Source organism: Ylistrum balloti, unplaced genomic scaffold (genome assembly GCF_031769215.1).
Source record: "Ylistrum balloti isolate Yb309-2 unplaced genomic scaffold, AGI_CSIRO_Ybal_v1 Utg370140, whole genome shotgun sequence".
Classification (NCBI taxonomy): domain Eukaryota; kingdom Metazoa; phylum Mollusca; class Bivalvia; order Pectinida; family Pectinidae; genus Ylistrum; species Ylistrum balloti.
Window position 1 is genome coordinate 97,128 of NW_026782147.1, and position 27,935 is coordinate 125,062.

Consider the following 27,935-nt stretch of genomic DNA (forward strand, 5'->3'; position numbering starts at 1 on the left):
GTTAAGTACCATCGTGTTGGTTCGTTTATATATATATGTGTGTTGGGTTTCGTAACTTGGTACACTTAAGGTCATTAACACTAATTAACACATCGCCACATGAATGCCATTGTGGTCATCTATTCGCCATGGTTATCCAGTAATTTCTGACCGCTGTTACTGACCACTTTCTCTTAAACATCATCATTCGTATATTTATTGACAAGTCTCTATTCTTCTTTCGCGATGGATTCACGCGACTACGAAGTGAAGTTAGAGAAAATGTATGGTGCTTATGGGCGTATTCCGGACTCTTTGCGTGCGTCAGTTCTTGACAACGGACCTTACGTGGACAATGGTCACAATCCTCGGACAAATGCTGACTATAATCAGCAAAGCAAACCGGAATTATTAAACCATCATTCAATTGAGGGCATATTAGCCGGAAAGGGTCGTGGAGGAGACCCGCTTTTACAGCGACTGGAAGGTAAGCACCGACATCAAATTAACGTTATGAAGATATCACACATATCAGTGTATTGCCTATACAAGCCAAAAATACCATCAGTCGACCAAAGTTATCGCCAATGTATATCAAATTTAATGTCAATATCGGTTAAAATATTATCAGTTACGTCAAAGTTATCATTGTCAATACTGACCAGTCAAATCTATTGTCAATATCAAAGTTTGATTAAATGTCAATCTATTGTCAATACTCAGAGTTACCGTCAATATCAATACCGGCCAAGTTATTGTCAAAATCAAAGTTACCGTCTAACTCAATGTCAATAATTTTGCAAAATCGACTTAGTTCAATTTTCGTTTTAAACCCAATTTGCAATTAAATTTCTATAATTAGTCCTGTTAAATTGACACCAGTGTGTGATCGATAACGTTACGGATTCAGGTGGTTTAAGTCCAATTACAACAACGTAGTTTATTAAACGACTAATGGAATTAATAGATATGTTTCATTGACTTTTTTTCTCTGACTTTAATAACTCTTTGGATTTTTTTTTACATAAGACCAGTCAAACAAAAATAAATTGAAAAAAAATGGCATTTATTTAATAATGATTTTTTTCAGTGATATATTTCTGTTCTTAGCTATATTCTTTCAATTATACGGTATTGAAAGTTCAATAATTAAATGCCGTTTCATTAAATCAAGAGGGCGAGAAAACGAGTGAAATATTTTTGCTCTTCATTTTTGAATCCCTCGTTGAATAGATGCATACGTTAAATGAAAAGGTAATTTTTTTTAAAAATATTTCTATGGGGAATAATTATTCATCATTTACTCTTTATCATTCATAATGAATTAATAATTTAGCATAAATTATTTACCGGATATGTAATATTCTAACTTAAATAACAAGTCAAATTCCGAGTTGTTGCTTCCTCTTTAACTATTTAAAGCGTGACTCCACTTGAAATTTAATTTTAAAATTTTGATTCGGTGCACAAATGACATCGACATTTAACAGGCCATATAACCGATTAAACGTTTACAGAATAGAAATACAAGATCTGACTGTCAGCTGTCAATCTAAAAAAAATAACAACAACCGATTTATACATTTGAAACATAGTATTTTTTATCCTTTGTCCATCTCTCAACTTCAGTAATTTCAAGTTGGGTATAAAATTGTCAAATGTTTGAAACCAAAATATCTATACATAGTTTTATATACATCAGCCAGGAAATAACACCCTATACCTTTGTTGGAACTGGTCAATGGTCTTTGGTATCTTGATAAGTAAAAAATAAATAAAACCGCTGTGAAGGTGTGTATGTTTTTCATTAAAGCAGAGTCAATCTTAAGTGGGTACATATGTTTCCAGGGACGTGCAAAGCATAAAAACGAAGCTGGTCAAATTGTACGGAAAGTATATTTAATAGAAAGTGACGTTTTCATCTGAGGGCCTACGTCTTTTATTTTTTTACTATAAATTCAATATGGATAATATTCTTGTTATGAAAAGGATTTACAAAGATACACAGGAAGTACTAAGTTTTTGGTCTTAAATGATATGATAAGCAATTTAAATTTGTTTAACATTTCAATTTTATGAAAAAATCTCTTCACGTCACTAATGAAGGAACGAATGGCATAAAATATGACAATATGATTAGTCAGTTAAGTTTCTACAATTTATAAATGGCTTCTCCAAATGAATGAATGTATGAAATATCAAAGCAAACAGCATTTTTCTCCATTGAAATTATCAAACTTTTCCTCTTTAAAACCAGAAGGAGAGCAATGCTAAATAGGTTAAACTTTCGACACTAACCTGGAACTATTATAAGTTAAACTATGACGATAAATATGAAACAATCTTGACGACTGCTGATTGAAGTTAATGCCCATATAATTTGAATATGTAAGTTGCCAAAACGGAAAACGACATGAAATTGACACTTGCATTGACGTCAGTGGAAACACGTACTCTAAAATCAGATACCGAGCGTTATTCAATCAACACAGTGATATTTGATATTAAAAACTCTGATTTTGTCAACAACAGTCAATATGGTGTTTTTTTTGTGGAATATGTGATTGATGATGTCCCTATATATATATATATATATTTATATTTTTTAAAATTACTTTTTGTTTATAAGTACACCACTAGGACATGCCATATTTGTAATGGATTCACTCAAATTCGATAATTTATGAATACAATATTCATTCAGGAAAGTTTGAAAAATCATAAAATTCAACACAAAGAGGTATCGCCATCAACAGAAGACAGACATAAGCAACCTTTATCGTTAGGGAAAACACAAGGGCAGTATCTGTCTATTACATCAATAAATTAGAGTTATATTCATATCCGATGTCAGTTCGCCACCATCGTGCCAGGAAACTATACCAATTATGAAAGATAATTAACTTGATATTAGTATTTAAGCGTTTTAATATATTTTATTACCTCAAAAGTGAAGCAAAAAGATTGGATACAAATTACACCCATTTCATTAGATTTAAAGCTCAGCGATGGCTAAGGTGAATGACGTATTAACAAAATAAGAGAAAAAATTTCCTATGAGAAATGAAAACTGGAGATAAGAACTGGAGAAAGAGGAATATATCAGAATATATTTTATTGTATATATATTATAAGGTGATATGTTTCAGTTAAATAAAGCATACTGTAAGATAACGTCACATCAGTTATGTTAATAGTATTTTATATTTATATGAAAAATATTTCTTAGATATCAATTTATTCAGAGTTGTTGTCTCAGCCGTCAAATTTTGTTGTTTTATAAAGTGTGATTTCGGTTGTCTGAAACTTAGGACTGTCCAATCATTTTGATTCATCTAACATGTCTGACGTTTGTTGTAGCAGTTCTAATTAAAGCTCAGTTGCAGAACGATTCTAAGTTACAAACCTATGTTTATCAATCCCAGACTGACCATCACTTTAAGTAAGACAAAATCGACATTTTTGACCATCGTATGAAAATTTACAAGTCTATTAATAAATCACAATAAAATTTGTTATTATTCTAAGCGAATACCTCCATGTTATTAACATCACAACGTGTATTGACTGTGAGGGAATAGAAAACCCCGGACATTTAACAGCAAATAAACAAGTTATATCAGATAAGGATCTCTCTAGGCTAGCCAATTTAGAGAGGGTTTCCAACCTTGACAAGCATGCTCCTCGCTGTTGCCTGTTTCAATATTATTTTGATTCTTATGAAATTGCAAAACAAAATTATGTACTGCAGAGGCAGTGTAGTGACATATAGCTTAGTGTCCCTGGTGCACGTTTAACGGGATAAAGAATATGTAGGGGGTAGTTCCGAACGCATTCTCATGGTGTTTAGTTTTTATTGGTAGTCTACTTATGCTAATGAACTCCTGCAAAGCTCTGCTCCCCCATACCATCTGATAGGCGTTCTCCGGCACGAGATTGAAAACACGGTATACGTTCGTGTATCTGCACGTTAGATTTGGGACACTGAGAACGCATGGTGATAATAGATAGTTAATTAAGTTATGTAGCGGTTGATTTTGATAACGAACACAGTCAAATATTTTGTTTTTTAAAACCTGATTTTCGAATGTTGATGATATTGTATTAGTACTACGGTGCTGTGGTCCTTACACTTTACAGCGTTAATTACTTAATTCACTAATATCGTTCATTTTTCCGAAGATTTTCGCTGCCATGACGAAGTGTATGGACAAACATGTCAAAAGAGTTAAAATATTCATATAGATTTAGATAAAACGATATATTCACTGATATTTTTCGGGGATAATTGTACCTGCTAGTTTATTTTTGTTCCGGAGTATGTATATTGTGAAAATATTAATTTAATTTCGAAACAATTTGTTTGAGAGTTCTCTTTTTATGGAACACTATTTTTATTGAAACATAGATATGGATCAAGATATGATGGAAAGTAAAGTGATGAGGAGTTCCGAAGAGCGCGTCAAGTCGGAGCCGAACGGACAAACGAACTGTAACAAATCTCCAGCAGACGACAGCAAAGTCAAATGTAAACAAGAATCATCGGATATTAACGAAGACGGCGATGATAAAAAGGACGATTCCAGTGAAAGTGGCGACCAAAAGGGTAAAAAGAGACGAAATAGAACGACTTTTACAAGCTTCCAATTAGAAGAAATGGAACGAGTGTTCCAGAAAACACACTACCCTGATGTTTACGCCCGAGAACAATTGGCCCTCAGATGTAATCTGACAGAGGCGAGAGTACAGGTATATATTTTTATTTATTTTATCTTAAAAGAGATTTACAGACCATTTATCTTAATATGCATAAACTTAATTACAAATTACTATCAATTGATCATTAATTTAATTGCAGAAAAAACGGCACATTTACATCACGTGACATACAAACATACTTTCATGTATATACATACAATGATAGATTTTGGCAAACGTATTTTGTTTAATCGAGAGAAGGACAGGATGAAATGATAGAAAGAGAGAAAGAGGAGAAGCAGTGAATATACAAGTTCAGCGCTGTTTTTGTGGATCTTTGAGGAAATCATGCATTTACAAGATTTAAAACTTTTTACAGTGTATAAAAGTTTGGTTGTAACGACTTGTACTTTAGAGCTCTGTTTTCATCAGTGTATAAATTTCAACATAAAAATCATGAAAATGTTAACTATCGCATAGTTTATCAATTCTTATTAGATAAATAATAATTTAATAATTCAATAATATTATATTTGTTTTCATGATGTGAGGCAATAACGCTTTAATCTCTGTGGGTTCAGCTTCAGTCTACATTCTGACACCGCGCACCTGTTCGTAAATGACTATAAAAGAAAATCTGGTGCTTTCCGAAGGTTGAAATATCATTTAGATTAAGATTTCATAAAAAATGTGTTATTCAAAAATACTTTACAGCAATACCCAGTTTTTGTCTTACTGACGTTCAATGTGTATTTTCTTGATTTTATCTGGAAAAATGAAAAACGAGAAAAAAGGAAAGTGAGAAAAAATGATAAGATTTGATAATTATTTGCATCAGGGAAACTTAGGACGAGTAATTCGGTATACCTGGCATCATTCCAATCTTACACTAATTTTGCAATAAAAATATAAAAGAACTAATCATGCAATAAAAATCACACTGTTTTGAATATCAAACGAGTTTTTTAAAAGGAAATTTGATACACGTGTATTTTGCGATAAAGTGAACGTGTATGTCATTAGTCACGTGAAATGTTGTGTCATTCATCTAGTGAAATTGTGTGTCATTAGTAAAATGAACTTGTGTGGTACAGTATTCAAGTGCATTTGTGTGTCATTAGTCGTGTGACTTGTGTGACTTATGTCATTAGGCAAGTGAACTTGGGTGTTTTTTGTCTAGTGAACGTTTGTGTTATTAGTAAAGTGAACTTTTGTGTTATTAGTCAAGTGAACCTACGTGTCATTGGTCACGTGAACCTGTGCGCTACTAGTCAAGTAAACTTAAGTGTTATTAGTAAAGTGAACTTGTGTGTTATTAGTGAACTTGTGTGTTACTAGCCAAGTGAACTTGTGTGTCATTGGTCAAGTGAACTTGTGTGTTATTAGTCAAGTGAACTTGTGTGTCATTGGTCAAGTGAACTTGTGTGTTATTAGTCAAGTGAACTTGAAGGTGACTGGACCATACCCTATAGAACCACACGCGTACACTATGTACTGTACTGTGATAGGATGGTCTTTCATCAGCAGAAAATAATTTATTAATATGCGGAGATTTTTTAAGGGAACTTCTCTCTTGTGAAAGTATGTGGAAAAATATTTCCTTAACGCTGTATACTACGTCAAAGTAAAATGTGTATCTATGCAAAAGATTCCCACTCTAGAAAGCCTGGCATATAACTTATATGTATAGGGTTTGTTAAGAAATGCATTGTCAAAATCAAGTAACAGTTACAAATTGCATACAATGTCTCAGATCGTGTGCCACTCAACATTAATAAATAAAGCAAGAGGAAAAAAAAGAAAGAAAGAAAAGTTGTGATTTTTGGGGATAGGTCAAGGAAAGTAAAACGAAGTAATAATAATAAAGTGACATTTTCCTAGCCTATTGCAGAGATTTATTAATTTTTACTGGCTGTTCGTTATACAAATGTAGTTGGTCCTTTGATTCGTTTCGTCTGTTTCATGGAATTGTTAAAAAATAGTATTTGTTCTAAGTAAGATAAAAACGTAAACTAGTAATATGACAATATGTTTCGGTATTTTGAGAATTTAAAGAATTGCTATTTTACTAATTTTTTAATGAATAAGACAATACACACGTGTCCACCGTTTAACCCCGCTTAATAACATACGATGGGATACAACATGAGCGTAAAATAAACAAACTCAAGTGTCCATTTTATTGACATAAGTACTTCTTTTTTACTTCACTCCTACAACACGTGCCGATGTTCCCCTTAGTTTGACGGCAAAGCTAACTTTATTAGAGATCAAATTGCCCTTCCGCTTTGTGACCCCTGAAATACTCCGTTGTTTTAAGGGAAGAGGACTGAATTCGGGTCTGGTATAAGCCCCATGTGTAAATATTGTCGACACGAGTTAGCGCTAGCTCCCATAGATACATATGTCTCCATCCAGCTGATTCAGATTATATACGAAGCTCTCGGACCAAGTAATTAACAGACCCCCTATGTTTTTACCCTTGTAAAGTTTTACGGTCCGCTTCCACTCCCGGAGTTTAGAGTGTACTTAGAGTCATCTGGTACAAAGATATAAAAACGATCGAGTGTCTCCGAAACTTTGTCTCCCGTATAGCCTCGTCTCATACCCACTCTATACATACAAATGGCGGGAACCCTCGACTTTGATTTTAAAGATACCGAAATCTGGAAATTAAATTTGATGTTTATATGCGATGTTTTTATTACCAGAGAACCGGGTACAGGCAGCGCTATCTGATAACTGCGTCAAACCTATATCAGCGAAATGTTTGGAATTTCTTCCTCTCCGCATCTCAAAACTCTCAAAACATCTACCGATCTGTTAGGAGTTGGTGTTATCATTCAAAATCTCATAGAAATATAGCTGTCACTAAGTTCGGCAAATCCTCCCGGAATACCTCACTCAATTTGGAATAAATATTTAAATGCTTTTTAAGTTCGGCATTTGCATCGATCGCTCAGTGCTGTGCGATTGAGATTTTGCCTCGAAATATAGCATTAAAATAGAATTACTATTTATGAATTTCTTTTGTCTAGTTTTCAGTATATTGATAAGACATTATCTATGTTTGATATTTAAATTGCTCTTAAGCTTTTTAAAAACATCACGCCCCATTGCAATGAATCTATGTTTTATCACGTTCATATAAGTATTTTTGTTATAATGCCATGGTGAGGGCGTATACATTTTATGAAACACCGAAAAATACAGCATATAAGAAGGTTTCCGGCAATATTAGACAGCAAATATGTCTTTAATTGGTTTTAGAATCAAAGATGTAAAGATTATCACATTTTTATATCAAAATTTTGAAATGTTTTCAAATTAACTTTGAGGGATGAAAAAAATATTATAAAAATGAAACATAAAATAAAATCTATCAATATTGACAGGAACTTCCGTTTTTAATCTTAGAAAGTCACGATTTTTTATCTATAGCGGTTATTCCTTCCATGTAATGTGATAAAATAGGAAATAAATAAAACATATGTCATAACTGTTTACAAATGGGTTTTTTAACTAGTGAACAACAACATGGAGACGAATACGTATTTTGGTAACAATGTGTTTGCGCTAATGATATAGATTTATAATTTGTAATGTATAATTTATAAATATTTCTATACTGTATTCTGAGATTCACAAGGCATGACTTCACTAACTTCGACAGATACACATATTTTTCTAATACAAAACACCAGATTATATCGAACACAATGCCGAAAAAAATAAATATTATTTTCAAAAATTGCTTAAATTCTCTTGTTATGATAAAAACCAGAAAAAATATCTTAAATAATGCAAATATTATCTTTTCAAAAAAAATTTAACACTTTATTTAATCATTAACATCTTCACACTGTCGATGTCCGTTTGGCACATTGAGTTAATTACGATGGGGATTCTTTGTTAATCTGTCGCTCGCTTCACACCATATGTTGTGGTACGCTTACAAAATGTGTCGAATTCCGCCTTTGTGTTGACTTGAAAACATTTTATTCAAAATAAATTAGGTCTTAATGGGACACGCCCATTCGTATGTGCAACACTAGTTACCAAAACTGGTATCGGTTGTCAGTGTTCAGAATCAAAATGACTACAGATTTGTTATGTGGTTTAGTTTGAAACTAGAAATAATAACTTTAGTGACAGGATATGATGTCTCACCGAGGAAATTTCATTAATTTATATATATTCGTTTGCTAAAAAATTACAAGAATGCTGGACATCTTGTATTTTGTATACCAAAGCACAGCGTCTTCTTTTAAACGTCAAGAATATTACGTCCCAAAAATCAGAATACAGATTTCATCATCAATTTCTTACACACAGAATATCAATTCTCGCTTAAAGGGACAAGATCATTTAGTATCCTAACCAAATGTAAAAACGGTCATCGGCAATATTGATTCTAATACGTAAGATTATAGATAGATAAATAAATGTCCCATTTAACTTTCTATCATCATTACTCTTTTGTTAGATGTCTTAAATTGTCCAAAAGGGTTGAAAACCTCCAGTCAAATCTATTTTAAGATCGCAATGCTAATTTCATCAAATTGATTTTCATCAAAAATCCAATTAGTGCCAGTAAATATTACTCAATTTTCAATCCTCTAATTCTGTTAACAAGTCCATTGATATCAGTATCATCGTCAGTAACACGAGTATATTCTGATTAAATGTTATTTCCACTGTAAACTACATGTATTGTTATTGTATCTATTGTAATTGTAGCTGTTAACTCTGCACTGTCTTGTGGTACTTCAGTTGTTTTGGATGGTTAAACTTTTCTACCAAACACTTCATAATACTATAGGAAATCTTTGACTTGAAAACTTTAAAGAAAACTAAAAATAGTATCAAAGGCAGTCAAATGTAAATTATCACGACGTATATTCACACTTTCCACTCGTTTTGCTATCTTAAATTATTGATTACCGACAGTGCAACCCTTCACACGGAACAGCCATTTTGTTGGATGCACCGCTAATGGCTTCATTTCTTACGCCATAAAGTGCACGCGATTCGTTTTATTAGTTTACATATTATTTGACGTGTGAATGTAATATTTCCGATGAAATGAACGTTTTTTTCTCTTTTCCCAATCTTTTTTATCCGTAACATCATATAAGTTTATAAATCCTGTTGAACCTACCACTGTGTCATAATGTAACTTCTTTTTCCATCCGAAACGATTAATCATCTATCAAAATTTTATAAATTAAACCTTAGACATGTACCTAAGTTTACTGGGTACCAACAGTTTGATTTTAAACCCGCCATTACATGTAATTACGCCAACACTACATTGTACCACTTACTAATTGATCCTCGAACTCTTATCTCGGTCGCCATCTTTAATTCCTGCCATTAAGAGTTTTAAATAATCATTTTCACCTTCGATTGGGTATGGGTGGTGAAAGTGAAATCAGACGCGCCTCTGAAATGCCGTTTCCCATCATTTGTCTCAGCTTATCAGCAATAAACACACGTTAACAAGAGACTTCTACGATTAAATACCACAGATACTTATCCTGTTATGCTAATTCAATTATTTTAATATGAAAATTGGCAGATCAATTACGCTTGTGTTGTCAGCCAGGGAGTTTGTAATGAATAGATATAGGAGTTTGTAGAACAGTGCCCGCAGGGTGGCAAGTAAACGCTGGTCCGGCTCCGGTGTGCGTAAAATCCGGATGGGTGACCCGTCGTGTAAAGAAAAGATATGTATTTTTTCTGTAAGTTCGACTTTAATCAATAACGAAAGTAATCATATAAAAGTACATCTTATGCACAGGGCACGTGCAGAACACAGGTAGGTAAATGTAAAATAAAATTTTCATTATCTTGCATCGCCTAAAATTCCTGTAAAATGGTGAACTCTCTGGGATTCTCCACAGAAACATACGATGAAATCTTGTTTTTTTAGTACGGCCATCATAATGTCATTACGGGTTAATGGTCTTCCACCCCGAGAATTAAACATCATTCACGGTATTGTTTTTACACTATCTATATCACCGTATACATTTAATTCTCGATGCCATGGTTTAGTTTTTTTTTGAGGACACAGGAGTTGTACGCTGTAGTAATACTCCCGGAATCCGCGGCGGTATAGATTAACTGTATCACGTTATCAGACCTAGGACGTCTACGGTAGGTAAATCGCTTGCTTTATCTGATAAAAACATAACTTTGAAATACAGGATCATTTTACCCATCAGTTGAAAAAGAGAATTACATAAGATTTTTTTCTCTCTCTCTTGGGTGTTATTTATAAAGAGCCTAAGAAGGACATCGTTTAGAGTAAATTATATTCTGGTTGATATCGCCGAGAACCGGATAAAATTCCTCGCTAACAGTGAGATACAAATTGTATGTTATTTATCTGTTACACGCTTCCGCGCAAATATATCATACTAAGTTATGAAATTGATGTACATAAAATATGTAAATGAAAAAAAAATGTTCATGGAGGTCATTCACTATTCGAAGCCATTTCCATCAGTAGAAACGAGATAATTCTCAATATATTTTGCGATAATTTTCTGATTGTTTCGTAAATAATGTCTCATCCAATATCTACAATCTCTGTATTAAATGTTTATCAAGTAATGCCCCAAAACAGACATTAAAAAATGTAGGTTGAAATTTTTTTCCCTCAAAACTTTGATTAAAAGATGCTTTTAGGGATATTCCAGCTTGCAAAAAGTGTATATTACGAAAATAAAGATCTTGGGAGAGATGAATAAATTTTTATGAGTATTTTAATATTTAGTTTGATATCTGTGTATTGTTTACATGTGTGTTACTGGAGAATAGTTAAACACAGTAGGTAAAACGTTTACGATTATGTAGTTCTATGGAGATAGATAGTTACAAGGTATGTACATATTTATAAGTATCAACAATGTGTTAAACATTTTTCAGTTTTTTCAACATTTTCGAAATATGTATTTAACTTTTCTCTTTGAAATATAAGTTTAGTTTACTAAAAATCAAGAAATGAAAGGTTTCATTCAGTGAATGCTGATTTTTTATTGTTTATTTTTATTTTAATCATTTTAGTAAATACTATCATCAATGTCGCGTGCGGACTGAATGTTTGGTTATCTTTGAGCTCTCAAGTCAACCTTCTTAGCACAATACCTTACGTAACACGAGTGTATTTATATACTAAACTGTAAAACCTGTTTATCAAAATTTGTAAATAATATTCTAGAAGGTAAAACAACAAATTGATTGTGTCCCATTTAATTTTTTAAATGAACGCCGGATTTCCCAGAAATTAGCCATATTTTTCTTACGAAGGGATATTGCGAAAAAATTCTCTGATTGAGTTTCACACGCAAAATGAGCACAGACAATACACAAAAGTAGCTAGCTGTTCTCGGACATCAATAAAGAAATTTATAGAAGGTAGCTTACCTTTCTTCATATGACGTCGCAAGCAAAGAGAACAGAATTCTGAAATTACACAACAGTATGGTTTGATTTCAGAGGGTTATGGTAGGAGTACGATCTTATTCTAATCTATAGACAAAGAACATCAGACATAAAGAATAAGGGGAAAACACGTGGGTCTCAATACACGTGTACACTGTTTTCTTATCCAAACACTTTGTCATTAAAAGATGAAGATATGTATGTTTATTCAATATTTTATAACCTGTTTGATGGAAGTCGAATCCAAACCTACCGATATACCGTGTCAAACGTCATAGAATTCACGGTCAAAAATCTAAGGACTATCATGTACAGAGAAGAAGGACACGAACTACTGAGTGTGAAAAGATTCCCTATGGTCGATATTTAAGATTTATATACTTAAGATAGATAAAAGCAATTGACTAGGAACATAATCTTCGATTGCGTAAGAAATGTAGGTCACTGCTACCGCAGATGCAGTCTGCCTGACCTTCAGTATTTGAGCACCGAGAATGCTACATGTAGTCGATATATTATGAATCACTTTTGAAGTTTGTGGCATGCCTTTCCAGATTCTGTGACTTTAGTTTATTTCGGTATCCATTGATGTTTTTTACACGATCTCATTTGCATACTGCTCTGACAAACCTAAGAGGGATTAAGAGGGCTTTGCAACCAAAGCGTTGCCTCCCTTTATTCCGGCCTTCCATGCAACACTTCACAAGACAACAAATAAGGTCCAAGACTGTTGTAAACATCTATCACTACCCAGCATCGTGTACCCAGCTCCCCGGTCGGCAGTACAGTGGCTTTGTTCCACGCTAGTCAAGTTTATTCTCCCCCTGTGCATCAGACTGAAGGATTATGGAAATGGCCTTGTTTGCCTCCAAACACGACAACCGTTAGATTACATTTGTGACATTCTGCACGTTTTTATGTTAAATGATTATAAATTCAAAGCCTCTTTTTCTTAAATCTCTGTAAAGTATTAGATGTACATTGTTTGTATAAAATGAAATTGTGTAAAGGATTTTAGTGCATTATTTGGACAAATCATGTGGTTTTTTTTTTCACTTCAAAATCGAACTCAATCATGTCTATAGTTATGTTTCTTATCAAACGGGACGCAACCAAAGATTTGTTTCTTTGGTTCATGCAGTAAAACACATTAACATTGCCCGTGCGTATTGATTCCCAGACTCTTTCACACACTTCAGTCAGTGTCAATCCGCCACGAAAACTATATAGTTGTAGTTGATTTATGTATTTATAAAAACAGGCAAATAGTGAGAAAATAAAGTGTGATTTCTCTTACTTTTCCATTTTCGTGTGATAGGAATGTTACATACATGTACATAGCCATTCCCCTATACTACGACAAATCGTTATCGACATATTAAGGTTTGTATATAGAATTAACAAGCTCCAGTATTTGCATCTGAATTTAGACATACTCTGTTTTCAAGTATGGATTTATTTCAACAAGAGATTTGTCATGTTTATAAGGATGGTATGAATTGTGTTGGTCTTGAGATATTATTGATATGAACTTCTCTATATCTAATTAAATTGGCCATAAGGTTAATATATATATCCATCCATAATCCACGTGAACAATGAGAATGTACATAGATTTTGAAGTTTTTTCCGACCTTGCACATTTTTCATTTTTGGTGACATTCCACAATATTGTTTACGCTTATGTTATTCATTCCAAAATCAGCACTATATTATACGGTATGTTTTATTACTAAGAATTTAGGATGTAAACATTCGTATGAAAATTATTGAAAATGTCAGCATGATTACGATTTTGTCAAGTATATCAATGTATGGGTGTAACACATGAGGATTTTTGTACATTTTGTTCTCTATGGTTGTATTTCTATTGCTAGTCCTTATATAACCACCAAACAGCTGAAATGCTCTGTACCAGTATCCAGCTTGATAGCAAATATTTAGATGAGGTTCGACCGTTTTATTAGAATCACAGCGAAGTCATATGAAAACGGGTACCCAGCTAACCACATCTCAAAGGTACACGTAGAAGCAGAAAGATTGAAGAAGAAAAAAGAAAATAGGTACCGTGATTGGATAAGTGCTGGATATTTATTTTAATTTCTTCATTGCCTTCTTAACATAACTCACTTGATAATTCTCCTGGCCTGAAGTAATACCAAATTTAGTTGCCCGTTTCCATAGCTTGCTCAATTTTGTTCTGTCCCTGGATCTGTAGAGGGTATGGAATTCAGGAAAAAATAAGACCAATTATGTTTACATATTCAGTAATCAGTTATGTTTTTTTTGTTAATTAGGTGAAAACAAGATTTCTTGATATGACGGAAGTGAATATCTTAATTTCATGCACAGATGTGCAGTATTCACGTATACTTATGCTTCTTGCTAATAATCAATTGAATAATTGAACAGCTTTTCGTTAATGCTGTGGCTGTCTTTTTTCTATACTGATGTTGCATTAGAAATTAACCGTGTAGATAATTAAGAATCCAGTTTTCTCTCTGTTTTAATTGTGAAGTATAATTTATGTATACAAAAAATGTGGAAAAATGTTTGGTACATTTATTCTAGGTTGACATTCATGCTGATTCTACTCTTAATATGACAATTATTAATCACGATACACCGAAAAATCTTACTTCTGATTGTGACGTCACCAATCAACATTCGGGAGGTAAAATTCTCTAGAGATAATTGCAATTAAACAAAACAAAACAAAACAAACAAACAAAACAAAAGACGAAAACAAAACAAAAACTTTATTAATTTTCTTCTTTTTCGTTTTTCGGTCATACAAATCATCAAAATATATTTCCTTTATTCGTGAAATGAAGCTGTTCTCATCAGGAACCAAAAATATTCTAGTTACATTCTGGGGTTCTACAGTGCATGGAACACCACCCAAACGGATTTCATATCATGAATATGTACATATGAGGCGATAACACGAAGAGCTTTTTCATATTAGAAATTTAATTTCTCACTCAATAATCGTTTCATTGTAAATTATATACAAAACATACCTTTACGGTACAACCAAGAGAACATAAACATTGTTTAAATATTCCTCACATGCTGTAATTGATAAAACTGTTAACATAAAATTCGCCAATTGGCTGATACTAATCTTTATAATTGGAAATGTTAAGAAAAGAACAGCGTTGGTGCCTTTTGCACTATAAAACCACGCACGAGAGGGACATCTCGAGGACTATCTCTCCTTCCATTACGATTTATGTCAAATCTCCACCGATCTCTTACCGGAGAAAATAGTTTAATTACCTTTATCAAAAATAGCTTTATATTGGTGTACATTTAAACACGATTGGTAAAATGCATGTGAGATAACTACTGTTACAAGATATGTAAAAGTGTTTCACCCTGGGTCAATGACTTAGCACAATTTATCTGCGTCAAAAGAGACATTGATACATCATAGAGGCGATAGAAAGACGAACTGTGGTGTAATATACTGTGTTCCTGTTTATTTTCTGATAGCATATCACCTCTCGGTGTAGATCGGAAGTTACATCTTTTTAATAGTAAAAAACAAAAAACTTTAAATAATTTTTGATATCAAAGGAAACTATTATTTATTTCAAAATATAACCAGCGCTGGACTATCTAAATTGCCTGTGGTTTTTTGGTTATTTTGAAATTTTTGACGACACGTAACATGGAGCCCGAGAACGGGACACAGCGACATTTGGACAATCCACGATGCCTAGTGATCATCCTGCCACTTCGAATCAGGTGACCTTACTGGTCAGATTAAAAGAATTATAGGTATAGAGAGGAAAAGAGAACGTGTTTTTTTGCAGATATCCCACTTGCTTGACACTGCGTATAAAATTACACATAAGGAATATTTTTTATGTACTTCTTCGTTGGTTTTATCCAGCTAAATTTCCCAGGCATAATTATGTAAGTCTATTTAATACTATTAACACGCAATTCAGGAGCATTAGTGCAGGCCTTGTCCTGGCAGTGCCGCTGGGTGATTACATGTCTGGGACGGGGGATGGCCCTATTGGGCTAACTGTGGGTACTTAAAACTCGAGTGTGGATCAAGATAAGGCTTTGATTTCTCTCTTTACTTGAAGAACTTCATTAAGTTTCTTAAGTCCCTGATATTAATTCACAGCAATCCTGTAGTTTTCGTTGCTCACTGCGAACACAGCGGGAATGTAATGGTGTTTATGCCAACTTAGACTATCCGCATGCAAGCCTTCAATCTAGGGACGTATCGACAAACACGTTTTTCGTTTCTAGAAAATCATCATGCATTTTACAGTAACGATGGCAGGTATAGCTGATATATATATATACATATACATATATATGTATATATATATGATGTTTTATTCATATTGCCAATATGAAACAGATATTTCGAAATGGGTGAATCATTTCTTCACTCGCATCACTGGTTTCGAAATTTAGACCCTTAGTATCACTGACGATTTCGAGAAGTACGAAACAGTTGTATGATGCTATTTGATTCACTATTTAGCTCCACCGTATCTAATTCTTAATGTTATAACAAAATATGCTGTTCACTTTGTATGTTTTTATACAGTGCACACTCTTTTTTTATAGAATATTAAACATGATTGATATTATCTAGTCGTGTTAGTGCTTTAAGTCTTTGTAGTCTAACGTCAGATCTATGAATAGTGGGCAGGAACCTTCGATATCAGTCGATAAGTTCTTTCAGTCAAAGACAAATTATTCTGATATCATAGACGATACCCAGTTAAGGTAAAATGGGCATCACTTTATACCAAAACACTGTAGACTATCAGTATTCGGGAAATTACTACAGGTATTCAATATCTATCTAGCCTCATAATTTGGAAAAAGGAAAGTTTAATTGTAGAACTATATCATTCAATGTTATTTTCACATAAAACAGTTCCCTTGCTACAACAGATTGTTCAAAAGACACTCAGGTTTATAGGACCTTTAGATACATTGAGGGGTAGATACTGCATGGACAAATGCTGATTTTATCTGCATTAGTTATATTATGTTTTCAATTTTTTTCAAGCTATAATTTTTTTAGAAGTATTGTGTTGAAAATGTGGTTATAAATCTGTTCTAAATTTCTGTTTTAATGTCCTGTTCACGAATTACAGCAGAAAATGTAATGCATGCTTGAGCATAGACTAGGTTTCAGGAACATGGGTGCCCTGTTGAAGTTATGACGCAAGACTCGATATTTCAATGTTTTAGTAAACTATTTCTTTTTCTAAGAATGTAAATTGTCAAATAACAGAACTAAAAACAAATATATACGATAACGCTGTTCAAAGCGAATACTTTAAATGAACTAGCATTGTGACTGCATTTTCGAGAGATTTTCCGTACAACGCGAAGGAGTAGAATTAGTGTTGCGTAACGTCCTGTAAATAGATTCGGTCATTTAAGGAGGAGTAATATTGGTAATGTGATTTATTATTTATAATTTTAGCGAAGTGTTGATTACTTTCGTTAGCATGGATTAAATGATGTAAGCCAACTAATTGGTATATCTCTAAATTAATCTTAATTATATGGTGATAGAGTTAATTTTTTTTCAATGCTGATATTTCTTTTAAATGTTGGTATCAGCGTGTAACGTTAACAAAATACCGCAGATAGTTATGAGGCTCAGTAAACATTAGCTCAAGTATTGTTAATTGCCTAAAATTAAGACTAGATATCATTAGTGTGCACTCTTACAATAATTTTGCACTGTGACGCCCGAGTTGTGTGGCATTTCAATGGCATCGTGGTTCTTGGAGCCGTCGCCGTCGATCTCCAAATGTGCCCCATGCACCCGGCGCCAAGAGTTAGGTAAGAAATACAAACCTGACACCTGTACTGCACTCGAAAATTCACGTTTATCATCTATGAAAATTCTTATCTTCTATGACATTATCTTCATATGATAAACGATAAACGTTGACTTTCACTTAAAATAAGTTATATAATTACAAAACCTGATGAAGAATTTTTTAGTGTATCCTTTAATACTTATACAAATGATTTCAGCTTGTTTTAAAATTCAAAATTTGATATATGTTCATTTTTGTTTCTTTCTTGGGTATTCATGTGAGCATACCTGTTTAAGAGTGCAGTTAACGTCCTCTTCGTGTACTCGTTTAGCGACTAGGTTTAGTGACTACTTAATCTATATATACATTTAGTTTTACTTTTCATGTCAGTATTCATTCCTCCGAAAACAAATGTTTACTGAAATTCCGTATATTGGCATAGTTAATGATAAAAGTAAGCAAAGGCTCACCTTTAAATTCTATGCAATTTTTCGTGTTAGAGATAAAACAGTATATTTAGCATGTATTTGTATAATCTATGTATTCTTAAACAATTTCAATGAAAGGGATATAAAGAGTACTAAGTTGAAGTTATTGACGTGCATATACATTGAGAATGTAATTTGCATTCATAGTCAGTGACGCATGTTTGCACGTAAAACAATATTGCAAAATCATATATTTTGGTGAGGTAAATTTTCATGGTTAAAAACTGCTTGGTTGACACTTATTTCGATGATAGATACAGTTCAATAAATTATTTTGATTTACAGAGTACCCACGAAATCAACGATCTTAGAAATCTCTGAAATTAATTATTTTACGGCAAAAACATGGGCACCAAATAATGAATGAAACTGCCTTTTAGTCCTTTAAGATTCATCAGTGTAGTCAAGGTCATGATTTGTTGAAACAAATAAGGCGACTGTAAATAAATCAAGGTGAATGTCAGAAACAAGTGAAGACGCGCATTTTCCCGAAATTCAATCAATCTCTTAATCTGAATATCGACCATTTTTATAAAAAAAACATCGAGAACTTGTGTTTTATTAACCTTTTCACTATTTAAAAAAATATTACCTTCATTGTAAGATAAATGAAAGCACGTAGTTATGTTCGTGCGCAGACATAATTAAACATAATCGACATCATTGCCATCGTTTGTATGACATCATTTCTGAAAACGTCTGAGAAATGTACATATTATGATAAGGAGAAACTGGTCGCTGATGATATCTTCATAAACAGGTAATTAATTTTCACTGATTATGTATGTTATCCCTCAGCATCCGCTGTGAAGTATATAGGAAACATTCTCGTGAAATACTTCCCGGAACATTAAATAGCCCTGTTTTAAAAACTGAAACAGTTATGTAAGTTCATGTTGTCGGGAGATTATTTTGTTACATTGTTAACAATTCGCCAGCTTCGATGTGTTCCTGTTGATAACACGTGAGGACTCCAGATAACTCCAGCATTTTTACTCCCATTGAATGTAGAGACACTGCTGAGATTTAATTAACTTTTTTTCTTTAGCTCGTTACAAATTATGAAATATCATATCGTATTTCGAGACTGCCTTTTGATGTGTATAGCGCTAACCGACCTCGTAATACCGCCCATAACTATACTGCATAGACTGTTCATGGATGCTGGCTATATTACCATCAGCCTAATCGTCATGGTATAAATAACGGAGCTTTGCCCGGTAAATCTGCTGTTTTCCATATGTACTTTAACCCGTTCTCCAACACAATATGTTTTTTACTTCTTCATACAATTCATGTATGCGTATTTCTTCTCAAGGTAGAAGGAAGGATTTCTTGTTCTTAATCTAATTAATAGCGGTATCCGCGGTCTGGGTTCATGATTCCATCGTTCCTGTATTGACTGCTTGGGTGGTTTGCAGACATGTTGGCGTCGCCAGCCAACCGTCATCATACATTAGAACTGAGTTTTTACCAAAATCAGGACCCAGCACTTTGTTACATTTAATTTATAATCATATTTGCTATTTGATGTTGGTGTTATGCATCTTACGTTAAGTCAATATTTTAAGTACTTTAATTTTTCTCACTTGAGTTTAAAACTATTTAAAAGTCTTAGTTAATATCTGGTGGTTTTGCTTTATACTTCGGATTGGTAATCAGTGAATGGCTTTTGTCTGGAATTGTGGGGTTTACACTAGAGAATAGGATTGAGTCTCCCATGGAGATTTTTATGATTTGTGTTTTTTTCTGATTTTTTTTATTCTAGTTGCTAAGTCCTTTAGCGACGTAATGCCTTTTTTGATGAACGATATCTTTTATGGACTACAGTTTGTGATATGAAGCATTTCCTGTGTTTGAAGTAGCACTATTACAATCCAAACCTTTGAAAATCGCCCACCAATGCAAATATACGCACTTTTCATTGTGTCTGTCTTAAAATCTACGAGACAAATTTAAAGGTGCTTATCTGGAGCTCGAGAGATATAGCAGTGATAAAGGAAATTGTAATCAGTCTAAACGGGGGCATGGGAAATAGGAAGAATTTTCAACAAAACAACATGTATAAGATAACAGTATGTTGTTAGAGATTGGTCACAAAACAATGAAAATTCTGACATTTAATCCAATAATTTCAGCTCCTTTTCTCATAATATGATAACAACTAATGCACTACCACCAAACCAAGAACGTTTTGCATTACCGCGAGGAGGACTAAACGAGTGACTATTCATCTAGAAACAGGCTTGTGGTAATACAGCAAGAAGCGTTAAGCAGAAATTTCCTACATGTAGCTGATTCCGAACATTAAATGCAATACACGTATTAAATACAGACATATTTGCTGTGTTACATGAATGTTGTTCCAGAAATAATTCGCCAAGGGCACATCAAGTTTGTCGTGGTTTTTTCCTGTTATTTTCGGAAATGGTTCTTATATTTGCAAGCATTGGCGAATAATGAAATAAAAGAAATTAAAAATACTTTGTATCAGAAAGCTCAGTTTTTGTGGTTTAGATGTGAAACAATGGCTATTGAAAGCAAACATCTTTTTCGAGTTGGCTTTTTTTTGGCTTTTAAAATCCATTTTAAATATTCTATATGGTAACTCATTAAAATGCATTTTCTTCTATGATTTTCTTTCAATTAGTCACAATTGATAATAGAAATAAGGTATGCTGCAATTTTTCATGCTTCATCGATGTATTCGACGTTGATCTTTTCAACAACATTAAAGGTAGATACTCACCTAATGAAATAAAAAAAAGCAAATAAGAAGTTTTATTTGCACTGACGAACAAAAAGATATAAAAATATCTTTGAACAATTTCGAATTCAGATTCCTTATAGAGCAGGAGGACATCGCGTGCTATTAAAGCTGCCTCATTTATCATAAACTAAAGACGCACATTTTAAGAAAAAGTACCAAAAAGGCTCTCACACCAGCATATTTATAAATGTATTAACAATGCCTGTTGTCATTATTTGAAGTCCTTTTATTTGATGGAGAAATAAATCAATGAATAACACACCTTTTAACTCATTTAATATTTTAATACTTTTTTCCTACACGACTGCTCTAAGTAGAATTGGATTTTTGTGTCTTTGTATTAAGTGATAATTTATGACAACAAAATGATAAGTTCATAGTGGTCGTTTAGCGGAAACCACACGAATATACATTAATACAGGTGTTTTTACAAAGAAAAACAAGTGAATTTCGTAGTTGTCATATTTGAGGAAGGGTATACGCTAAATGATGAAAATTACAAAGACCAATTAATCATGCTATAGGGCCAACAGTGTTGAAATCTTAAAGATTTGGTAAGAAAATCAAATCACGTGTGCATATTCTGATCCATGTATGACGTAAAATAACATAAAAACATATACTCCATGAATATACCTGATAAAAGTAAGTTGTAAAAAATATGCTTTTGAATGAATTCTGCGTTCAAATCTTTGAACTGTGGCATCAGTTTAGATAACTCATAATATTATTACGTTGTTTAGTTTATGCATTTTAAACAGAGGGGTTAATATCACTTATAACACTGGAGCTGGATGGAGTTGATATCACGGAGCGTTTCCTAGGAGGTTAGTAATTATCTTGCTATGGCGTCAGACAATTGTCAATTCTCCTGGTGGGATTTAGATTAAATAATTTTACCATCTCCTATCAACTTACATATGCTCGATTTTTAAAGGATGCTTAAGACGTTTCTATTAAATTATATGTCGTTTTATCCTTTTAACATTGTTCGTAAAAAGCCGAAACAATTATGATAATACAAATATATATCCGATTAGAATCTTAACTTGCGTAAATATGAAAATATTGTGTTCTCACGGTAAAATGGGTTTAGATGATACAGCTTGTAAACTTTAATGGAATTAACACCTAGTCGGGACATTCAGTTGGCGGGATACTAAGTGGCTAGCTGGCATTACCTCGGTATTCTCTCCCCAGCATTGCGTCGTTAGAGTCCCTTTACTTTTTAATATTCTCTACCACATGCGAAAGTGGTAAGAATAGGCGATCATTATCGCCACTTGAGGTGCACTTGTGCCTTGTATCAGCACCCACTCGCAAATTACACGTGGAATCCATGCTTTGGTTCCCCCTTACGCGATAAAGAGATATTCATAGACCCGAGTTTGAGGGAAGACATTTTTTCTCTCAATAATTTTGATTTTACGGCAGATATACAGAAAAATAATTTATATCCTTTGATGACGTATTTTCATTTGTATTCTGATAATGTAAGGTATGATAATAAGGGTTTAAGAATATGTTTTCTTTATTTATTTATATATTGAAGTAATTCATTGATACTATTTGAACGCATCGATTATGTTAACATTAGTACGACATATTACATTATATAAAATCTTTTGCGTGGGATTCTATAAAACTTTTTCATGAAAAAATGAGATAACTACTACTCTTCTTGTTATTTTTCAAGTATTTTATATATTACTATTTTTGAAGATGGAAAATAATATAACGGGAAAACGGAAAAATCGGTTTTTCGTTTTATTACAAATGTGAATGATGCATCTTCATAAAAAATGCTTCAGCCTTTTACTTTAACCGTGAAGTTTTCCTTTTTTCAGACCTGACTCATTCCAAGCCTGTTTTGCTTAAAACATTTCCTTTTTTATTTTGAAAAAAAAGCCTATGTTTCCATACGTGTACATGTACAAAATAGTTTTTTCACTGGTTATTAAAATAAAACTAACATGCTTTTATTTCTAAACGTACTTAACATAACATACAGGAAAGAGAGATATAGACAATAATAAATGACTTTTTTACCTTTGGATGAAATCTAGTATTGTCTGTGATCCTATAAATATGAAATTAAATTTATAAGTTAAAAGGTAAAATGAACTGAAATCTAGAAGTACAAGAGATACTGAAAAAATGAATTTGAAACCAAGTTATCCAACCTGAAATTGAAGGAAAATATGAACAGATGTATGAAAGGGACTACAAGTGTTAAACCATATGGTGAAATGGATGAAATACTGCAACATATACAACAATTATCTGAAAAAAAACTGAAAGGAAAACGAAATTCATAAATTGATATGTTTTCTGTCTGTAAGAAAAATAAACATTAAGCTCCGCAATGCTAACTAGTATTTTATCTTCGCCGGTAAAAACTAATTATATTATAGTTTATTGAAATTTTAAAAGGAGAGCAAGATGCGCTGTAGATGCCAGAGATTGACATCGTGTTAATGCATCAAGTTATGATATTTATATTTTCATACATTCTCGGAAGGATTTTCATAAATAATGAATGGAAAGCGACAGTTGCAAATGAGCTTTCATGATATTCAAACACATGCCCTGTAAGAAGAGGGCCGGATATGAAATGCAACTATGTTCATATATTTCCCTAAAAAGACTGCATTATACCAGAATTACTAAGAACAAAAAACATTTAATCTAAAGAGAACAATTTGATGACTCATTTGCGAGTGAAGTAAACCATTATTACCGCTCACACAAAGTACAAATATATGTTGATTTTTTTAAATTTTTGTAAATATGTGGTCGATATGCTCTGAGACACACTTTTGTTTTATCTCATAACATTCATTAATCTACAACAAAACTTTTGTGGGGATTTTGTTACATTTGTGATGGTTGGTTTAAATGTTAAGTACAGATGCTTTACAATCAGTTTCAATTGCTAACACCATACTTTTATACACAGCAAAAGTACTGAGGAATATTAGAATTATATGGCATAATTAAGCTTTATCAATTTTTATTGTACTATTCGAAGAATGTTTTTTATCTGTTGAGCATTCTGCATATATACCATCTTTTTTTTTACAAGAAGCATCATGGCTCTCTTTGTTGGCTTAAAATTTCAAAGCTCTTGTTGAAAGTTTTTGTGTATGGAATATAAAGTTGAATTACCATTTATTTTATTGTTCCACTGACAGCATCATTTCAATGGATAGCTGATGTCTGTTTGAAGAATATATTGCATTGCCCGTCAAATTAAAACACTGTCTACTTTGCTTTCTTGCTTTGTGGTTTGGGCAATGCCATAGGGATATTATTGTAACAAAAACAATTAATCGTGTCTTGTTATTTCAAGTGCTCGTCCAAATATGCAAGCAGCGAAATTGATACTGTACTTGTAGTTCTAAGTAACAAAGTATGCGAGACAAACGATATCTATTTTATGGTTTAACAGATCAAAGAGTTAAAGAGCAACATATGGCTTGACTACTTCAGGGTTTTCTATACTGAAAACGAAAGTAGATCAGGTGTGTAACATATACCAATCCTCAATGGCGTCTGACAGGTGCTCGTCATTGACACCTAGGTCCAAAGCCCATCGACCTTCCATTTGGCTTCAATTATCGTCCGTCATTAAACCCCTGTTAGCTGCCAAATTCAATAAAGTCTAATTCCTTCCAAGGAGTGCGCTATTGTTTGTACATCTGAATGGCCATGTTAACGCTGCTCCCGTCAGATGCGGCTGCCATGGTGTTTATGTTGGTCAAACTAAACTTATCAAATACGTGGACTGCGAGTCTGCCGCCTATGTATCTATCTTTCTCATTATAACACGGTCTTTGGCATAGATAGGGAGTGGCTGGTCCGTAGACTATACAGTGGTGTATGTAACACGTGTGGAAAATGTGGCCGTTGAAAATAAAAGTATTCTGTTTAATCAGCAACTAATGGACATCGTATGTTATATGCAAGTAATACGTGTACATGTCAGTCGTGATGAAGGCATTCAGGCACAGTTTAATTTGACACTCATTTATTTCTTACATTCACGTTTAATTAGTGAATTAAGTTAACTCGGTTATCATGGTAACATTTTCTGAAATAATCTTAAATGATGTAAATATTTATTTCTTCATCAATATGTCAGCGTTGAAAATATTATGGCATCTATATTTCGAAATGTTCCGGGGAAAGTGCCAAAAGGTCAAAACTTTGAGCAGAAATAAAGGTATACAAACTAACGTCTGAATTGAATGTTTGTAATGCTCATGATAACTATGATAAAAGAACGATAGAAAAATGTTCCTTAACAGAACAAGGGAATGTTCGAAGGTACATAGTATGTATTCGATTACTTGTCTCTAAGTTTTTCCGCTTTTCCTTCATTTCAGAATGACAGTTAGTAATAGATAATGATTTTCCATATTTTCACAAAGTATACCTTTCAGTTTTTAAGATTTAAAGATAATGCAATGTGATGTATTGGTAATTGTATCATTGTCTCACACCATATTATGAACCTGAAGATGAATTTGTCAGCACTAGTGAGTAAACAGAAAGCTAGCATGGAAGCTATGGTAATTTTAGATGCAGGGGACTCTAAGTATGTTCGTTTCGGTCTAGAATAACTTATTGTACTAAGAATCATTCAGACTTACACATAAAAAATACTTACAAATTTTAAACTGGACGTATACATTAATGTTGGTTGTAAGTTCAATAACACATCAGAAACTAACTAGAATTTGTTGTATATATATATTTTCAAACATAATGACTGGTATTTTAAAATTTTTATACGTTTCTAGCATAGTAAATCAAATACAAACGGTTGATGATATTAATAATTGGCAGAAAGAAATATTGAATTGAAGTCGTAAACGGGAAATAATATTGATAAATAACAACTAGTAGGTATAGATACTTTAAACTTTTCAACTGGAAATAGTGATTTAATTACTAAATAACTATGACAAATGTATTTGCAACGCCATTTTTTTAAGTTTCAAAACAAATAAAGTCGACACTGAAAATATCTTGAGATTGTTATTTCGATCTAATTATTATTTATTGTCTTGTTTTAATGAAGAAATTATTATTTCATTTTTCACTTGTAGTTATATATTTTCTTTATATATTTCAGGTTTGGTTCCAGAATAGAAGAGCCAAATGGAGGAAAAGGGAACGGTATGGACAAATCCAGACAATGAGGGCGATGACTACAGGGGCCAACCCCTATGACATGCCCCTTGGTGCCAGGCATGATGCTTACTCTCAGGTACGAAAATTTGTATAACGTCAAGATTAATTATTGATTGCTTTAATTAAGAAAAATTGCGGCACTGACATTTTACGCTTAAAAAATATTTTTCTAGAGTATTCAGTGATATTGCATAAAATTTTAGTCAATTTAATTCTGATGTCTAGTTTTTAGCAGCTAGCTAGTCCTGTAGTTTAATGAAAGGGAAACATACATGAATGTGTAATTAAAACATAACCAAATATGTATTACTTCAAATACCCTTTAACTTAAAATTTTAAGATATCAGAGTTTACATTTTAAAATGCTAAATGAAGTCTTAAATTTTGCTATGGCTTGAAAAAGAATTGATCTCAAATAATGGTATTATTGATGAGAGGTAATTAGAATATCTGTGAGAATTTCGTAAAGTTCAAAATTACCTGTACATTGTCGACGGAAATGCATTATTTTATTAGTGACTTGCTCATGGAATGGAATGCAAACAATGAAATGAATGAATGAAAACAATTTGCTTTATTGATGCTTGTTTTTCATTGACATCAGACAAATTATGAAACAATAAAAATACCTTTGCCACATGTATTAGAAAAAAATGTGTTTATTTTTATGTTTGTTGATCCTTATTTCCAGATCCAACATAACCCATGGGCCGGTAACCCACAGATTCCGTACACTATGCAAAACTCAACCTGCATGGTCACCCACTCGAATGTGCCAAATTTCATGGGTCTTGCCCATCCTGGGCATCTTGCTTCACATCCGGGCGGTCCGCACCAACCTCCAACTCTGGCCCTGCATGGCGCTCAGTCGCCTCCCCTTGACCCTTGTGAGAACGGTGAGCGACGGACGAGCAGTATAGCTTCCCTCCGGCTCAAAGCGCATGAACACAGTGTTGCTATGGGCATATTTAGTGCATATGGAAAGTAAACAATGTGCCACAAGGCATGGCAATGTTATTTTACTGGATAAACAAATATGATAATTTGCCAGTAATGTAATTTGGTCATCGCTGATGCGTTGGCTAGGTGTGAGTGCTGGCTGGGAAAATCCCAAGATTGTCGAAAGGGCTAGCCGACATATGGCGTCAACAGCTGTAGAATGGACACTAAAGAAAACGAAAGCAAAGGAACGGTGTAAATGTAAAGGGTGGAGATAATATGGATTGTGACAGAAAGAATTAAGGAAGGTTACTACAGTACTGATGTTTATACACAGTGAATACCAGAGTGGTAATATAGGCTGATGAACGTAATAGACTGTCGCCGAAATCAGCATCGCATGCATTGTGTCGCGCGCATGTTTACACAAGGGAATGTTTCACGTGCTAGATGCTGGTAATGACAACACATCTACCTGATGCGTGAGTTACGACGGAGCTCGATATACACATGAAGTCTGGAACAGTTGGACACGTGCTTAATTTGTGCAAAGAATGAGACTAACATTACAAGTTCTATTCCCATAACTCT

General features: G+C 33.2%; 1 protein-coding gene across 1 annotated transcript; it reads left to right on the top strand.

Moving 5' to 3' along the window:
- The first annotated feature begins 225 nt into the window (after positions 1-225).
- LOC132550699 (ALX homeobox protein 1-like) lies at positions 226-27,393 on the top strand. Its single transcript, XM_060214791.1, has 4 exons — positions 226-466; positions 4,388-4,728; positions 26,347-26,481; positions 27,097-27,393. Exons 1-4 carry the CDS (start codon positions 226-228, stop codon positions 27,391-27,393), a joined length of 1,014 nt encoding a protein of 337 aa, XP_060070774.1.
- Positions 27,394-27,935: the final 542 nt, after the last annotated feature.